Genomic DNA, 17552 nt, shown 5'->3' with positions numbered 1-17552 from the left:
TGGTCCCCCCCCATTATGTTTTTACCATAATTTTACTGGTGTTAGCTGCCCTGAGCCTGGCTCTGGCTGGGGAGGGCAGGGTATAAATAAAATTTATTACTATTATTACTACATTGAAACTCCCAGCAGCATATACTACAATTTACAATTTGTATGTGAAAAGTGCTTTCCTTATAAGCACCCTCACCAATGAGCGGCGGGTGGGGTGCACTTTTACATCACCCGTGGCTCAGTGTAGGAGATAAAAGCTTTAGAAGATGGTGCGAGCAGTTTGTGGAGAAAGCACAAGCACATCTCCAATCACTCTGAACTCCAGCATGGGAGTGTCTTGACACTGGCCACAGAAGAAAGTCAAGAACTGGAGTCTTTATCACTTTCCATTTGAATGCAGCCACTCTAACCCGAAATCTCTATGATGCCCTTAATTTATTTGAATTGCTTCTCCTGAGCATGCTGCTCGCTAAGCAATGGCTCACATTTTCAGCACAATCCCTGTTTGAGCCTCTCCTGGTAAAGGTGATCCACAGGCCTAGGCTTCCCAAGAGACATGGGTGTAGTGTAGTGGTTAGTGTGTCATGACTAGGAATTAGGAGACCAGGGTTCAATTTCCCACTCAGGTCAGGAGACCCATTGTGTAACCTCATACCAATTAACATCTGTTACCTTAACTTGCCTGCGAGGGCAAAAACATGGATGCTTGCTTGAGCTGTTTAGAGGAAAAACAGGATAAAAGTGCAGTAAAACACCTCCAAGGAGGTCAAAACCTTCACTTAAAGAAGCCCAATTCAACCCAATTGCAAGGCTTTCCCACGTGCTAAATACTTCAGGTAAGATCTAATGTGAAAAAACAACAAACAGGGCCAGCCCTGCCATGCAAACAGGTGCTTCAGGTGATATGGGGATGGGGCACTTAGATCAGGGATGGGCCATCTGTGGTCTTCTAGATACTGTTGGACAACAGAATCCCATCACACCCAACTACTGCTTACGCTGGCTGGGACTGATGGGAGCTGGAGTTCAACAGCATCAAGAGGGACCCATCTGATGAAGGCAGGCATTGGTGTCTCAATGATGCAGCAAGACTTTTTAAAGTGTTGGCCCAATGAGGGAGGGGAGGGTGGCATTTCAGGCAGCCAAGTGTCTAGTGTTGGCACTGGCAACAAGCTGAATGCACATATTGTAAGGACAGGATTGGCCACAGCTCCCTGGAAAGCTTACACTCCTGGACCAGCCCAACTTTTTTGTGTAACATCCAAAACGGCCCTAAGAAGGAACAAATACTACATTAACTGAGAATTTTGTGGTTGGTACTGTTTTATTGTCCAATAATACTGATTAAATATTTACACTCCTACTCTTATAAATCCACAGTTAAAACACTCATACCTATGGCTTTTGATTCCCCCCCCCCACAATCTTTTAAGCACAAGATCTTTCTGTAAAGGTTCAAAAAAGTTTAAATAATAAAACAGTAGCCTGATGCATTGAGCAGACACATTTACTTTGTATTTTTTTTAACGCATTTTCTTTAAATATAAAATGTACCTTTTTTTCTAAAAATAAAAATCTGGTGATAAGATGCCAGTGCAACCTTTCAGCCAACTCATTCCTTGCTACCGATGCAGCCAAAATTTTCCTATTATAATTGGCCCTTTAAATCAAAACAAAACTGCCCGTGTTGAACTAATCCCCCCCAATCTTAAGTTTATTGTAATGTAAAAAACCCTGGTAGCTGACAATTGTAAACAAAATTACAAAGCACTGTACAGCAATATCTACACTGTCTCTTCTGCATTAGCTTTGTAAATGTCCTAAAAGCTTTGTGGAAGTTTAATTCCTTAGTTGTGAGAAGGCACAAGGGTTCTTTTTTTTAAAAAAACAAAAAGAAAACCTGTAACACACTCTACTTCCATACCAATCCACTTCCAGGCTTAAAGACAAGGAGTGTGTTCACATGTCACAGTAAACCATAGTTAACCAGTTCAGACATAGCACTTAACCAGGGATTGTGGTTTTTTTGCTCCCGCTGGAAGCGTGAAGCAGGAGAGACTGTCGCATTTGCTGTGATGCGTGAATTGGATCTGTGGCTAACCTGAAGAAAATAAATAAAGCAAAGACTGCAGCTACTGCAAAAATTAATATTAGAGGGGGAAATGGGATAAATTGTCTGCAGTCCTTATATAATCCATGTGAATGTTGGAACCTTGCTGTTTTAACACTAAACTCATACTCGGAAAAGAAAACAGAACTTGCTCCAGAAGTCTCTCCCAATGACAACAGTATGACCTAAATGGTACAATCTAGCAAAACTCTACTATTAAACTTCACACAAAGCTTGTTCATCTCTAGAATAGGCTTTGTTCCGTGGTTTTTTTGTTTGTTTTTGTTAGGAAAGGGGGATTATCCCCCATCCCCCCCAAAAAAAACCTCAAGAAGGGCAGTTTAATCAAATATCCTAACTTTGGTCCACCTGTCCACTTCCCCAACAGCATCGATACAAGAGAGCCATCCATTGGTGGTGCAAAAGTCATACAAGTAAATTAACAAAAATAGTTTGGTATTACATTTCCCACCCCCCACCCCCAATCACAGGTACTGCAGTCAACATTTCCTAGGTCTCCACCTTTTCCTCTTGCATATCCACTATTGGCTGAGTTTTTAAATCATCAGATTCTTCATGATCTGCTGTGTGTGCTTCCACCTCCTCGGCCTGAACAGGCGGGTTTGCTTCCAGCTCTCCTTGATCCACATGTCCCGATTCTACTTGCTCTATATCAGTTTCCTCTATAAGCTGCGCCTGAACCTCCTCCATTTGTAACTGGTTCACATGCTCCACGTCTAGCTCCTCCATGTGCACTTCAGCACTTTGCTCAGTCTGAATGTGCTCCACTTCCAAATAGCTTATCTCCACCTGCTCTTGTAGCTCCGCTATTTGTTCACCTTTCACTTGATTATTCTGTATCAAATCCGGGTGCACCTGCTCTACAGTCACTTGTGCTGGATCCACCTGGACCTGGATTACGGGAAGGACATGGACCTGTTCCACTTGCTCTATGATAGTCATGGAAGCTACTGGGTCGCTGTCCACTGGAAGAATGTCCTCGGTCACAAGCCGTTCTGTGATGTTATGCATTTCTTGCAGGTGCCTCCGCAGTTCACTGCCTTGCATAAACCACACATCACATAAGGTACAGTGGTTGGGCTTGTCACCTGTGTGTATTACCAAGTGATCCTTGAATTGATCCCAGCTGTTAAATATACTGTTGCAGACCTGAAAGAACAAAACACAACAGCTGTAGGAATACTAACCAAAGTTCATTGTATGTCTTCGGACCATTCTATTCAGTTCAGTTTATTTCTTTAAAACCCCGGGTGGCAACAAAACAATTCCACTGCTTAGGACCTAACTTTTCCCTGCGTCAGCCAATTGGGCTAACTATAAATCAGTTCACAGTTACAAGCAACCCACTAACTAACTAAATAATAGTTAAGGGAACCTACAAAGGCATTATGCAGAACTGCACAGCAGATCCTTACACAGGATTACCTCCATAGAATGACACAACCAATGACTGCATGCATGTGCATCTAGTCTTTTGGAAAGCTATTGCAATAAGACTTATTTAGCACCTTAAACATTTTTATCTTTAGTAAAATCATTATACTTCTCTCTTCTAAAAAATGTTATAGTGATGCACCTTGCAGTGAAGCACTCGCCTGGCAGCTATAGGTAACAAGGAATTGGAAGCAGGCGACTGGATGGACAAGCAGAGGAGAGAAAAACTGAATCCCTCCTTTATGGCCAGCACAGAATCCAAGTGGGCTGTCCTAGAAGGGAAGCCACCTTCTTCACGCCCATCACAGAAATGCAGCAAGTTACTGCAGGAGGGATGGGACTCTCATCCCTTCTGGGATAGCTCCCAGCAGGCTAGCAAAAATATTGCATGCTTGTAACTTTTGTGGGCTTTTTGCAAGGCTGTTTAATAGGTTCTTCTGTCCATCTTCAAATGCGCTATCACTAAGCAACTCAGCTTTTTTTAGTCTGACAGCCATTCACTCAAAGTTTTGTTTTTTGGCCTTCCTCTGTGGCATTCCCGCCCCAAGAAGGTTTTGCCTGGTTCCAACTGTTTCTTTCCGGTGCTGTACCAGACAAAGCCCTTTCTCCCAGTATTCAAGGCATTTAATACATTGCCAGCTCCCTGTGCTTGTATCTTTAATATTTGGTTTTATTGCTTTTTAAAGTTGCCAATCACTCTGAAACAAAACCTAGTATATAAATATTTTAAGGAAAATAAATATAAACTTAACTTGGAAAATTGTTTATATAGAGTTTACTATAGAGATCAATGCTTAAAAACATTACATCTCTGTGGTGCAATCTGCCTGTGGTCTGAGCCCACCCAGGGAGGACGGTGGGTGCTCCCCATAATCAGTGAGTAGTAAAGTGGTGAACTGCAGAGTAACAACATATTTTTAATCATGACCAGACAAGCTTTATGCAAGAATCTTGCAGGTGTGCTACACAAAAGGCAGGACATCCTAACCTAACAGCCATCCCCTAAGGGTGCTGTCACTGGAGCACATGCCAGAAAGAGAAGGAGGAGGATCTCTTGCAAAGCAAGTGAGGGAAAGCCAGAAGAATAACGTTGATTAGTCTTCTGCAATAGCAATAAAATAAAGGGGGGGGGACTGCTTCTGTGCCCATCTTTAACAACAACAACAACAACAACAACAACAACAACAACAAAAATGAACATAGTGCTAAAGACAAAGTATCAGTGGGGAAAATTAAACTTAGTCTTTTCTGGAACAATCTCCACTTTGAAAATGGCAGTGTTACCAAAAATCAATTTCGCATTTCAAATTCACCCAGCTAAACTGGGAAAACTGCAAGATATTCTACTGAAATTTATTTGTTGTAATAAAAAAACCCCTCCAAGAATTAAAGCAAATATACAATTCTACAATGAGAAAACAAGAGGGTTTTTTCATACCAAATTTGAAAGTATACTATACAATAAGCTGTAAAGATTCCCTGGTGGACTGTATATTAGAATCCAACTTTAATCTCACAATTTGAAGAGACGTTACTAACATCATCACTCCATAAATCATCATTGCATAAAATACTGTGGGGAGATAGAACTTAATAAAGCTACAGCAGCTAAGAATAATTTCTTACTATCTACCAAATTCTAGATGTGGTATAAAAACAAGCAGATACTAGGTCCAAAAACATCCCCATTGCAATTAGTCCAAGTGGATCTTCACTCACACCCCAGCATTAAATTTTGGAGAAACAACAAACTATCATATTAAAGCACTGAGAAGAAACAATACTATTTCAGTTAAAACCAATTCAGCTATCAGTACGGACTTTACACAAACAACTTTAAGATAAACTCTGAAAACAGGGAGAATGCCTTTGACACATCTCTCTTCTCTTCTGACACTTTAAGGGCTCCAGGCTTCTAACTATTACTACAGGGTCCTGTGTAGCTTAGCACCACATGTTGCTGCAACAACCCAGTCCTAAGTGTTCTGCAGCAAAGCCAAACTAGAGATCAGCTCCCACAACCCCGCCCTGGCCACCTTGTCGACAACACAGGCTGTCTACGTGGTCAAATTTGCTAGACCAGAATCACGATGGGCAAAATTACATACCTGACATTCATAAAGTTTCTTCCGTCCCTTTTTAGCACCAGCGCTGGACTGGCACGCTGTCAGGTGGCATTTGAGTGTGCTGTTTCGAGCAAAACGTTCGCGGCAGTTTGGACACTCAAATGGTTTTTCACCTATCAAGGCAAATATCAAGGCATGACCAAAAAATGAAAACCAGGTTGCCTCAGGTTCAGCTTTTTCACTGTTACAAACTCACCTCCCCAACCCTGTAATTAGGTGGGATTTTGCCAGTTTCCCATTCCCGAACATCAGCTATCCAAGAGGTGTAGAAGTACAAGAATAAAGAGTTTAGGGACTACTAAGTAGGGTTAGATCAGTGATATTAGACTACTAAGCAGGGTCATCTTTTTGTCTTGTGATATTAGCCATCTAGATTGCTGTGTTCGTAAATGGAGCAACATCCCCGATTATCCATCCATCTCTGAAAACGGATGATCTGCTATGGCTATTAGCCAAGAACATACCTATCCCCTCATAGATTCATCTATTCCCTTTAAAGAGCACAGCAAGTAAGATGGCACAAGAAACAAGCACCGCCGTGCCAAATGTGGCTCAGTCACAGGTGAAAGCAGGTAAGGTTATAACCTGAGGGTGGAACTACATGCTACCTTGACAAGCGGTTTCCCCCAAATACTGTTTGTGAAAATAATACAAGTGTGGCATTTGGGAGAGGGGTGTTGAATGTCTCCAATCCTCCCTTGCAAATGCTGACACAGACACCCCCCCAGGCCATTCCCCACACAGTCAGGTTTATGTCAAGCTTCAGAGCCCACCAGAGAGGCATTTGCAGCAGAGAACTGACGCAAGTGAGGAATAGGCGCATTCAGTGCACATCTGCATTTGGCAATTCTCTTCTGCATAATTTTCCCATTCACACTATTCACCTTATAAGGAAATCACTATTTGATAACTGTGTGCTGCTTCATGACATGCAATTCCACCCTGATAGTCATGGATTAGTTATGCATCATTTAAATTTTTTATTGTGTGCTCAGCATGCTTGTCTCCCATTGGAGGGTTCAACATTCCTGGATATAGAAGCTTTCCCTTTCTAAGTGACACTGAGCAGGATTTATAACTTACATCTTACTGAAGTGTTTAATAATAATACAGTGGTACCTCGCAAGACGAATGCCTCGCAAGACAAAAAACTCGCTAGACGAAAGGGTTTTTGGTTTTTTGAGTTGCTTCGCAAGACGATTTTCCCTATGGGCTTGCTTCGCAAGACGGAAACGTCTTGCAAGTTTGTTTCCTTTTTCTTAACACCGTTAATACAGTTGCGATTTGACTTTGAGGAGCAACTCATAGAACGCGGTGTGGTAGCCTTTTTTGAGATTTTTAAAGACTTTGGTGATTTTTGAAGCTTTTTAAAAACTTTCCCGACACCGTGCTTTGCAAGTCGAAAAAAATTGCAAGACGACAAAACTCGCGGAACGAATTAATTTCGTCTTGCGAGGCACCACTGTAATAATAATAATAATAATGATGCCCCTTGCAAATTGTGAAGTTTCCCATTCATCTATTGCATTATCTCCTAAACCATTCAGCAGTGCTGTGGAGAAACAACTCACACTAGTACCTAGTCTAAGGTTAGACACCAAAGGAAATATAATGCACAGTGAAGTCAATGCACATTGTAGATCTTGATACAGAAAAAGAACAGATTGGTTAAAGCTATTTATGTAACTTTCTTAGGGGCAAAGCATACTTTCCTTAACGCAGTAAGCAGAGCATTGCACAACGTCTGACTGCTGGTAAAGAAGATTGTTAACTTCAGATTGATTTCAGCTATCATTTTTATGGAGAAAGCAAAGTTCATGTTTTCGTGGTATAGAGAGAAACCTATACCTGCAAATCAAAAGATCTGCAAATCAAAAGGTCTCTTGAATACATAATCCAGCCAATCCCAGCAATAAGAGCACTGTGAATTGAATTACAGGCAACCCCCCCATTTACACGCATTCAATATGTTTGTGACCACGCGCCTGCATATCACACCAAACCCGGAAGTGACCCAAAAGTGTCACAAAAAGGGGTGGAACAGGACGGAATGTTTGCAGGCTTTTCCAGTGGTGTTTCAAATGCACACAATTTCACTGATGCGCACAGTGCCTTAGAATGTAACTCTCACGTAAATGGGGGCTGCCTGTACTGTTTTGAACAGTCTACCACCGAAGCTTCCGTATTTTTCCCAATTGTGGCTCTGTGCACTGGGATGCAAGAGCAACACGCAACATGGATGGAGCTGTTTTACAAACACAGGTGGTGTTTCGCATGCCAGTGAAAGCCTTGCTGTGCAGAGCATTGCTGTCAAAAGTGGGGGGTTGAGTTCTGCAGGCACAACCTCATTCATTTATGTCAGCAAGCTCTGCTCACATTATAAAGCATAACGGGGTGGCGATACATCTAGGGCTAGTAGCATTGACAAGGCCTGGGCAATTGGTTTTATTGCACTCCTGTTCCTCTCCAATCGGTTGCTCATGCAACTTTAACACTATATAGGTAATCTTTTCAAGTGCAGCCTGAGATTCTCCATCCGAAAATGCATTTAAGAAGCACTTCACAAATAATTCCCAATATATTCTTTGCTCATTCTAATTCACTAACTAGCATTAAAACCAAAGGAAAACCTATATTATCCTCCTAACTCTTCTTCGCAATTCAGTACACTCAAAATATCCACCAGTTCATCCTTCTCCATCTCTTCTGTCACAACAAATTCTCCCTTCTCAGCACAATCCAAGGCTATCCAACTAGTTTCCCCTTCTTTAACAAAAGCTATGCTTGTGTGACTCCTGCCAACCTAGCACGTCAAAGTGCAAGTAGATAAATAGGTACCACTCCAGCGGGAAGGTAAACGGCGCTTCCGTGTGCTGCTCTGGTTCGCCAGAAGCGGCTTAGTCATGCTGGCCACATGACCCGGAAGCTGTACGCCGGCTCCCTCGGCCAATAAAGCGAGATGAGCGCCGCAACCCCAGAGTCGGCCACAACTGGACCTAATGGTCAGGGGTCCCTTTACCTTTACTATGCTTGTGTGATGAATTTGTGGATACACACAGTCCTATAAAGGGGGCATTTCAATGAAAAATTAGAACTGAGTCTGCCTTCTCCAACCTAGTGCCCTCCCAGAGGCTTTGGATTACAAACTCCCATCAGCCTCAACCAACATGTCTATTAGTCAAGGAAAATGGAAGCTGTGGTCCAAATCTCTCTGGAGGGAACCAAGCTGAGGAAGGCTAAATACAAACTAGTAACTAAGCCAGATATAGGCCTGGGGGAGGCGGCTCAAACTTGACAGGGCCAGAGTTTTTCCAGACCAATGTCCATTATGTGTTCCCAAATCAGAGACCAAGTCTGATGGATTTGCTATCAAAGTAGAACATTATTCTGCAAAACTGTACGACTGATCAATAAACAAATAAATTTGACAATGGGTTGAAAAAGCCACATCCCCAGTACTTCTGATCCAACACTGAAGGCACAAAAAGGCACATTTCCCTTCCACCATTTTCACTTTGTATTTGCCAATGTGTACTGTACTTGATCTCCAAAAACCTATTGAAATTGGTTGCGGGACAGGGAGGCCCTTCCAAGAGACAGTGTCAGTTTGATGAAGGAGCAACATGCAAGAGATGATTGATTCCCATCCTCTAACAATCACAGGCACACAACAAAACTTAGGATGCTATCTTGCTGCTTTCTGATTGGGAGAAACATTCTAAAATCCCAGAATCAAAAAGCACAGCTAAGCAACTAATAGTGTCCTCAGTCTAAGGCATCGGAGCAGTCCCTGATACATGCAGCAGTATGAGTAAAAAAAAGAAGCTAGGCTATTTTTATCCTTATCCAGATCTCTGTGCAAGCAAGGCAAGTCTCAGTCTATCTTGAAAAGTTCTCTGTGCTTGCCAGGGGCCTTGGAACAGAGGGGGGGGGGGTTCCTCTACGAAGAGCTTTAAATAATAATAATAATAATAATAATAATAATAATAATAATAATAATAGAATCAACTGGCATCATTTGGGTGGGTGGCAAGTTATACAGGCCAGCCTTAAATGGTTCCTAGATTACCTTCCATTTATAAAGGCTTTAATCAACATTTACACCATTCTTATTCCACTACCAATGAAGGCTGTACAAAATGTTACGGTGAGAATCATTGTGGGGAGGCGAGAACCACAGGAAGTGGTGTGAATTGTCTGCAACTGGAAAGGGAAGGGAACTGCAGTTACCTGTGTGCTTCCGAAGGTGCTCTTTGAAATGTCCAAAGTGGTCAAATTGCTTATCGCAGTACTGACAGACGTGTATTTTTTTGCCAGGTCTCTGCTTCTTGTTAGCACCACCTTCATCAAGGTGGTAACAGGTAAGGTGCTGCTTCAATGCACTCTCACGCAGGTACCTTTTGTTGCATAGGTCACACTTGTAAGTTTCTGTGGAGTGCGTTTTCATGTGCTCCTTAAAGTGGTAAAACAACTTAAATGTACGGTTGCACTTTTCACAGTGGAAAAGATTGTTGACGTGCGACAACTGAAGTTCCATTATCTCAATGCCTTCCACCTGCTTGCCCGTTGGATCAGATCCGTCGTCACACTCTTCCTGAATTTCACTTTTCCTCTCCCCATGGCGGAACTTGCTGGTAATATCTGCCAGAAGAGCCAAAGCAGACTCATCTGATGTACCCGTGGTTTGTATGTACTTTATCGACTGTTCAGCAGAAGCGACCTCCTCAAGTGCTTCAACGTTATTTTCTTCCACGTCGATAGCCCCTTCTGTAATCTCCACCTCAATTTCAACAGGCTCAGACTCCGCACAGGGCAGTGTTTCAGTAATAACATTGGACGTCTCTGCTATCTTCCTCTTTTTGACTATACTCTTATCTTCTGCCTGATCCGATTCGGGCGGCAATGAATTTTCTTTGTTCCTAGAAAAATTATACACAACACAGTGCATAACATCAAAAGGGCAGTTCTGTTGCACTTAAGGCTAACCAGGATTCTCATTTTAACTCAGAATCCGTAGCCAGCTTTAAATGAGCAAACTGGCTATTCCAAATACAGTGGTGCCCCGCAAGACGAATGCCTAGCAAGACAAAAAACTCGCTAGACGAAAGGGTTTTGCGTTTTTTGAGCTGCTTCGCAAGACGAAAAACGAAAACGTCTTGCAAGTTTGTTTCCTTTTTCTTAACACCGTTAATACAGTTGCGACTTGACTTCGAGGAGCAACTCATAGAACGCGGTGTGGTAGCCTTTTTTGAGGTTTTTGAAGACTTTGGTGATTTTTGAAGCTTTTCCAAAACTTCTTTTGCAGCCATTTTGTAAGTTAAACTTTTAAAACTTTTTTGGGGGGTGGTTTGGATTTTGGGTTGGGGTGTTTGGAATTCAAGGACTTGGTGTTGGGGAGGGGTTTGCAAGAATCTGGAAGCTTGTGTGTTTTTTTCTGTATTTTTATGATTTTCTGTGACCATTGGGCCACTCTCCTGTTTTTTTAAAAAAAATTCTGGATTTGAATTTCTGTGTGGTGGGTGGCTGGGGGAACAGTTGAGGAGGGGGTTCTTCAGCAAGAAGCAAAGAGTGGAAGAGGAACCGTCTTTCGAGTTGTCCTCCAGAGTCTTAGAAAATGTACTGTACACTTTGTTAATTTTTAAATGTTTTTCTGTCATGTTTAGAAACTTAATTTATTGTTCCTTCAATTTTTGAAATGCTCTTTACAGTATGTGTGACTTTAAAGAGCACTTAATAAACTCTTGTTGTACCAAATTTGGCTTTGTTTGGACTTTTTTTGACCAAAGGAACACATTAATTGAATTTCAATGCATTCCTATGGGATTTCGTGCTTCGCAAGACGAAAAATTCGCTAGACGAAAAAACTCGCGGAACGAATTAATTTCGTCTTGCGAGGCACCACTGTACACTGTTGCTGAAGATGTAACAGTTAGACCTAGTGGCAGGAATTTATGTTCCTAAAGGGCAGGAGAGCATGAACCTGTGCCCTGGGACATAGGGGGTAAGGCAGTACTTAAAGCATCCTGGGCCTAAGTTGTTCAGCACTTTGTACACTAGTAAAAGAACCTTGAACCAGGTCTTTTAACAGCAGCATCATTTGTTTGCAGCAGTTTCTATCATGAGTCTGGCTGTAGCATTCTGCAGTGGCTGAAGCTTCCAGAACAGAACCAAGAGCGGCCCCTCTTATTTATCATGAAGACCACAGGATGATGCAGTAGTCATCATCATGGAAAGCCAACAAGAAGAGAAGCTGGCCAGAGCATCGAAGATGGGTAAAGATAGTTCTAACATGCCTTCCCAAGGCACAGTCCTCTGAGAAACCACACTCACCTGATTTCGAGTGCTTTAATGGCTTCCAGCATCTGAAGATACTCCGCTGCTTTCCAGACATCACTTGCTTCCTCTTCCCCTTGGACCATCAGCTTGGCGGTGTACGTGAACTCAATTAAGTGACGAAATGCCATGTTACTTACACCTAATGATAGCAAAGAATAAAATGAAACCTAGGCTTTGCACAGAGGCTTTGCTAGTAAATACCTAAACAACTGCCTTATTATTATTATTATTAATTAAATTTGTATACTGCCCTTCATCCAAAGAACTCAGGGCAGGTCACAGCATTAAAAGCATTGAAGGATCATTTTCAACTCCGTTCAGTTCATACTGCCTACATCAATAACTAGCCGGGTTATGTTTTATGGCCACTTCCTGATGTCTGCTCTCAGCATTTAATAATTGGACGTAATATGTACATGTATTAACCCCATTCCACTTTGTTATATGTTCTAGACCTAAGAACTGGTGGGATATGACTAGAATGAAACACTTCCCAGGAAAATATTTCTTAATCCTAAACTGAAAGTATCCCTATGAGAATGGGAAGACAAGTGAAAGGGACATAGCAGGGTTTTTGTTTTCCTAGTTCTTTTCACGCAAGAGTTCTGGATCTAACAGAATTAGCAAGTTACCTTCTATTTCTACTAGAGGTTCCTGAGTGAAGTCTTGGAAGAATTTGTAGAAAAACTGGCTACAGGCAGCAAGAACAGCTTTATGGGCTTTAAAATGGTGACCTAGAAGGAGAGAAAGAACTGGATATAAATATATGTTAGATGGTCATAGTGGAAAGACATTTTAATATACAGCCTTCTATATTAACAAGATCAAGAACGCTGCAGTGTCAAGTCTTCCCACAGAGTATGTGTCTCCAAATTTCACGTCAAACAGTAGATCTAAACACACTAGGTATTTAGACCTCTTTAGTGGAGGTCTCATTTGGACATGGTGATTTAACAATACAGGCAACAACTGTTTTATGCACGTCTGACTGACGTGCGATCGTGCACAGTGCTGAACCTAGAAGTGACCCAAAAAGGTTGGAATGGGGGCAGGGTGCAACACTTTACGTGGGTCCACTGGAATGCGTGGGGCCCCAGAATGTAACTCCCGTGCAAAATGAGGATTGCACGTACAGTAGTACCTCTGGATGCGAACGGGATCCATTCCGGAGCCCTGTTCGCATCCTGAAGCGAATGCAACCCGTGTCTGTGCATCGCGATTCGCCGCTTCCACACATGTGCATAACGTCATTTTGAGCGTCTGCACATGCGCGAGCGGCGCAACCCGAAAATGCTCAACCCAGAGCTATTTCAACCCAAGGTATGACTGTACTGAATGTTATGAAAAAGCACATCAGGATGGAATGTGGACGGTGGCTTAGGAAGGGGGGTGCACTGGGTGTGGGCTGCTCCGGGTGTCATCACTGAGGAGGGTGACTGCGGAGCCTGGCCTGCAGTGAGCCCGAGCCACATGTCTCTCTTGGGGAGTGACGTGGTGGCTCAGGCAGCTGCAGGCTCTGCGCTGCCCGAAACAGCAATGTGGGGCTTACGGACTCCATGGAGGTTCCGTGCAGCATGCTCTGCCCCAACCCCGGGTGCAGGGCATTTGTGCCGCCCTGGGCGCCCGAGCAGCTAGCTACGCCACTGGATATGGACTTTGGATGGGTGAGAGGGAAGAGAATGCAGCATCCAGTTTCTTCACAAACTAATACAGTGCACAAATCTATTTTATCAAATGATTTAGGGAAGAATTCAGCATTTCAGTTTGCTGCATACTCTTGCAAAATAGATTCAATTATCAGAAAAATCATTTTAAATTGTGAAAGGTGGTGGTAATACATATAATAAAACAAGCAGAAAAAATGTTTTGCCTTCTAAAATATTTGTGCAGCCTGATCTTATGCCAGTCAATTGGGAATTTTAAGTCCTAAGTTGAATGGGACTGCAACCTAGGCAGGTGTATATGTAAGTGGCCTAAAGCTGTAAACTAAACAAGCCATGGTATTCAAATTTCAATTGACCGTCACTCAGCTTCAATGTCCTTAAGTCCAGAAGCCTTGCCTTAATTCAAATTATGGACGATATGTTTGTGAGAGACCCAGTTTGAATCACGACATACCATCCACAATCAAAGTGATGTCTGTGAATTGATCCTGCTCCCGCTGTTCATTCAGTCTGTCCAACATTACTTTGTAATGTTCTGGAAATTCCTGAATGCATTCCATCGTCTCTTCAGCTTCCATGGCTAATAGATTTGTCTAGGAAAGATCATCAGTCGTAATGAGAACTCCACAGTCCATAGCCATAAATGGTTACAGTAAGCAAGGATATTCATCAGCAATAGGTATCCAGACTCAGAAGTGGGTCCTATAAAATGATGAGTAAAGTTAGAAGCACACAGTATTACACCTGCCACATCTGGAGAAGCTATAGCAAATACAAGACTCATTATATAAAAACACAGTGCATAGATAGCTGAATGACAATATGAAGCCCATGGTACAAGGGGAGATGAAGAACCCGGTCACAATAGAACCAAGGAAGCCAACAGCAGCATGGCCAGGAAAGCCAAGGGCAGCAATCTGGCTAGGGAATACTCAAGAGAAACACTGGCAGTTGAGGGGAAATGAAGTGATGGGAGTAAGAAAAGCTGTGGATTATTGGAGAGAAAAACACTGTTGTGTGGAGGGAGATTTTGGTTTCCAGCCATAGGAACCTGAAGCACTTGCATTTCTTAACTTTTAAGGTTTTCTTTTAAAAAACCGAACAGGCTAGGTTTTCATTACCTCCTTTAACTAAGTGTTTCATTCATCAGAATCATGGGCAACATGAATTTATATTGCCAATGCTACAGACAAGAGAGCAGAGGCATAGAAAGAAAAGAAATTATGCATTTGGAGCTTGTGTGACCACAGGAGCCCAACAGGTTTTGGGATTGCAAGCAAGTACCGTATTTTTCGCCCTATAGGGCGCACTGGCCCATAGGACGCACCTCGTTTTTTGGGGGAGGGAAATGAATAAAAAAAAGTATTCCCCCCCCCAGGCGCGGGGCTGGGGCGGGGGAAGCCTGAGTTTCCCCCGACCCCAGCACAGGCTGCTATCCGCAAGGCTTGCGAGCCCGGTGGCAACTACCACCGGGCTCGTAAGGCTTGCGGACACCTGCGCGAAGCACGGGGCGCCCTCCGGAGGGCGCCCCGTGCTTCGGGCTGCAGGCTGCTGCCCGCAAGCCTGTGGGAACTCCCGCCAGGCTCGCAAGGCTTGCGGATAGCTTCCTGAAGCCTGGAGAGCGAGAGGGGTCGGTGCGCACTGACCCCTCTCGCTCTCCAGGCTTCAGCGAAAGCCTGCATTCGCCCCATAGGACGCACACACATTTCCCCTTCATTTTTGGAGGGGAAAAAGTGCGTCCTATAGGGCGAAAAATACGGTAATCCACTAAGACGATGGATTGCTGGAAGTTAAAACTAAGATGGGATTAGGTTCTCTGCAAGCACACACACTACGTACACAGTATGTACATACATAGATAAACTATACACCCACATACAGGGTGGTACAACTGCTACTTTTCTATAGCTCAATTCCATACAGCTAGGAAGTATTTAGGACTGTTCATTATGTTTATAGCTCCCTGTTCCTCCATCATGGAATTCAAGGTGCCGTATGTATACTAGGTTCTCAGTACCATCCAGGCACGGACTCAACCCAGGTCTCTTGCTTCAGAAAGGTTGCTGTATTACATTCCTTCAGACTAGGGCCTGGGATCATCCAAATGAGAGAATAATTATTTCAAATTTGTAATAGCCAGGATAACAAACATCAATTTGCAGTGCAGATCCTGAGGTAAAAATAGTATTCCAGCGCTGTTGGTGCTCAAGAGATGTTGAGCTCAAAGGAGGTATGGGGCATATAAGGGCATGTTGGGGGAATTTGATGCAGTTTCCTTCATTGGACCACCCCCTGCCAGCCAACGAGGGAAACAGAAGTACACCAACTCCAGGAACCAATGGAATAGAAAATGAAAAATAAGAGTGGGGAGAGGGGGCCACAGTACAGGGCAGGACTTTGGATGTGTCAGGCTTCTGTCCCATTAGGATTGATGTGTTTAAAAAAATCAGAATACAGGTTTCCTGTATTTCATCACCCAGGGCACCCAACCGTCTCATGCTTCATTGTGTACATTGGATTTTGCATCGAAATGTCACTGCTGTGCTGCCCTTCACAGCTGTTTACCATGGATTCTCTCTGTAGTCATGTGTGTGCTGAGGTTTGCAACCACGCACCACAGGCTTATTTCTCTCTCTCTCTCTCTCTCAAATAAGTATCACATGCTACATCCATTGGACTCTAATGCAAAGTTTCTCAAACTGTACTCTGCAAGGGGTCGATGGAAAGGCTTTGGAAGAGCTGCGATTCTCTGCTCTCAGTCCTGTCTTGAAGACAAAACTGCTTTTTGACAAGGGTCAGGTTCCTATATATATATATATATATATATATATATAGGTTCTTTTGAATCTTAAGCACTACTAAATTATGGTTTGATGCTGCTGTCAGCTACCTTGAGTTTCTTAAATGAAAAGGCAGCCCTTATTTCCGGCAAGAAATCATAACATCTCTTAGGCTGCAATAAAAGCCCCCCTGCTTTCCTAGCTCAGAAGCCAGGAGACCCCAGAGCGAGCAGAACGTGCCCCTCAAAAAGGCTCAGAAGCATCTCTCCTTAGGCGAGCCACACGGTACTTGAGTCCACTGGGGGCACGCACGTCAATCACCGGCTGGCCAGCCAATCGCAGCACTGGGAGGTAGAGAAGCGGGCCAATGAGCTGCTAAAACGGGCTAAGCGGAAGGCCTAACCGTCAAGGGGCGACGAGAAGCGAAAGGGCCTCCCTGAAGGGGAAAAAAAGAAAACGGAGCGGGAGGTCCCCGCACTGGCCGGCGCGGGCGGAAAGACGCCATAAGGCAGCCGGCGCACAGACCGGCGCAACCCCGGCGGCGGCCCTGTCTCCAGAGCCGTTATTACGTCATCAAATCGCGCATTAAATCGATCCCTTCTCGACGCCAGCCTCGGCCAGAGGCGAGCGCCGACCTCGAGAAAATCGGAAGGATCCGAGAAACACTCACCCGGAGGAGCCTCCCGCCCCGCCGAGCCTCCTCAGCCGCCGCTATCGCTTCCTGCTTGCCGAAAAGCGGGGCAAGCGCCGGCCAATAGCGTTACTCGCATTCCCGTCCTGCACCGCGCGCCGGAAATGGCGAGCTCGTTGACCTCATTTACCTGCCGGGGCGCTCTAGGGAAATTGGCGGGCCCAAGTGCATGATGGGAGTTTTGAGGTGCCGGCTTTGAGCTGCTGCCCGAGTCCCATTCGCTGTGCCGCGAGATGCATGCCGGTAGTCGTAGTAGGCGCCGCGCTGCTGTTTCTGCTGCTGCCTCTGTTGCAGGTGGCAACTTGCTTGCTTGCTTTCTGTTAGTAAAAGCACTCTGCTTAATATTTGGCATCATTTTACTATTTATGAATTGTTGTTGTTGTTTAGTCGTTTAGTCGT

At 43.8% G+C, this 17552-nt stretch overlaps 1 protein-coding gene across 2 annotated transcripts; it reads right to left on the bottom strand.

Moving 5' to 3' along the window:
- Positions 1-1877: 1877 nt before the first annotated feature.
- ZNF131 (zinc finger protein 131) lies at positions 1878-17276 on the bottom strand. 2 transcript variants are annotated; one of them, XM_082191818.1, is made up of 7 exons: positions 17133-17276; positions 14137-14275; positions 12651-12752; positions 12013-12157; positions 9913-10601; positions 5665-5795; positions 1878-3271 (listed from the first exon to the last, which is right to left on the bottom strand). In XM_082191818.1, the coding sequence occupies exons 2-7, from the start codon at positions 14258-14260 to the stop codon at positions 2612-2614; spliced, it is 1851 nt and encodes a 616-aa protein (XP_082047944.1). In that variant the 5' UTR covers positions 14261-14275; positions 17133-17276; the 3' UTR covers positions 1878-2611. The 2 variants fall into 2 exon arrangements, with proteins under 2 accessions (XP_082047944.1, XP_082047943.1); XM_082191817.1 differs by having other exon boundaries at positions 14137-14384; positions 17133-17265.
- Between the last annotated feature and the right edge of the window lie 276 nt (positions 17277-17552).

This window comes from Podarcis vaucheri (genome assembly GCF_965113315.1).
Source record: "Podarcis vaucheri genome assembly, chromosome: 11".
Classification (NCBI taxonomy): Eukaryota; Metazoa; Chordata; class Lepidosauria; order Squamata; family Lacertidae; genus Podarcis; species Podarcis vaucheri.
The sequence above is the reverse complement of the archived record's forward strand: the minus strand, read 5'-3'. Positions and strand labels throughout refer to the sequence as shown.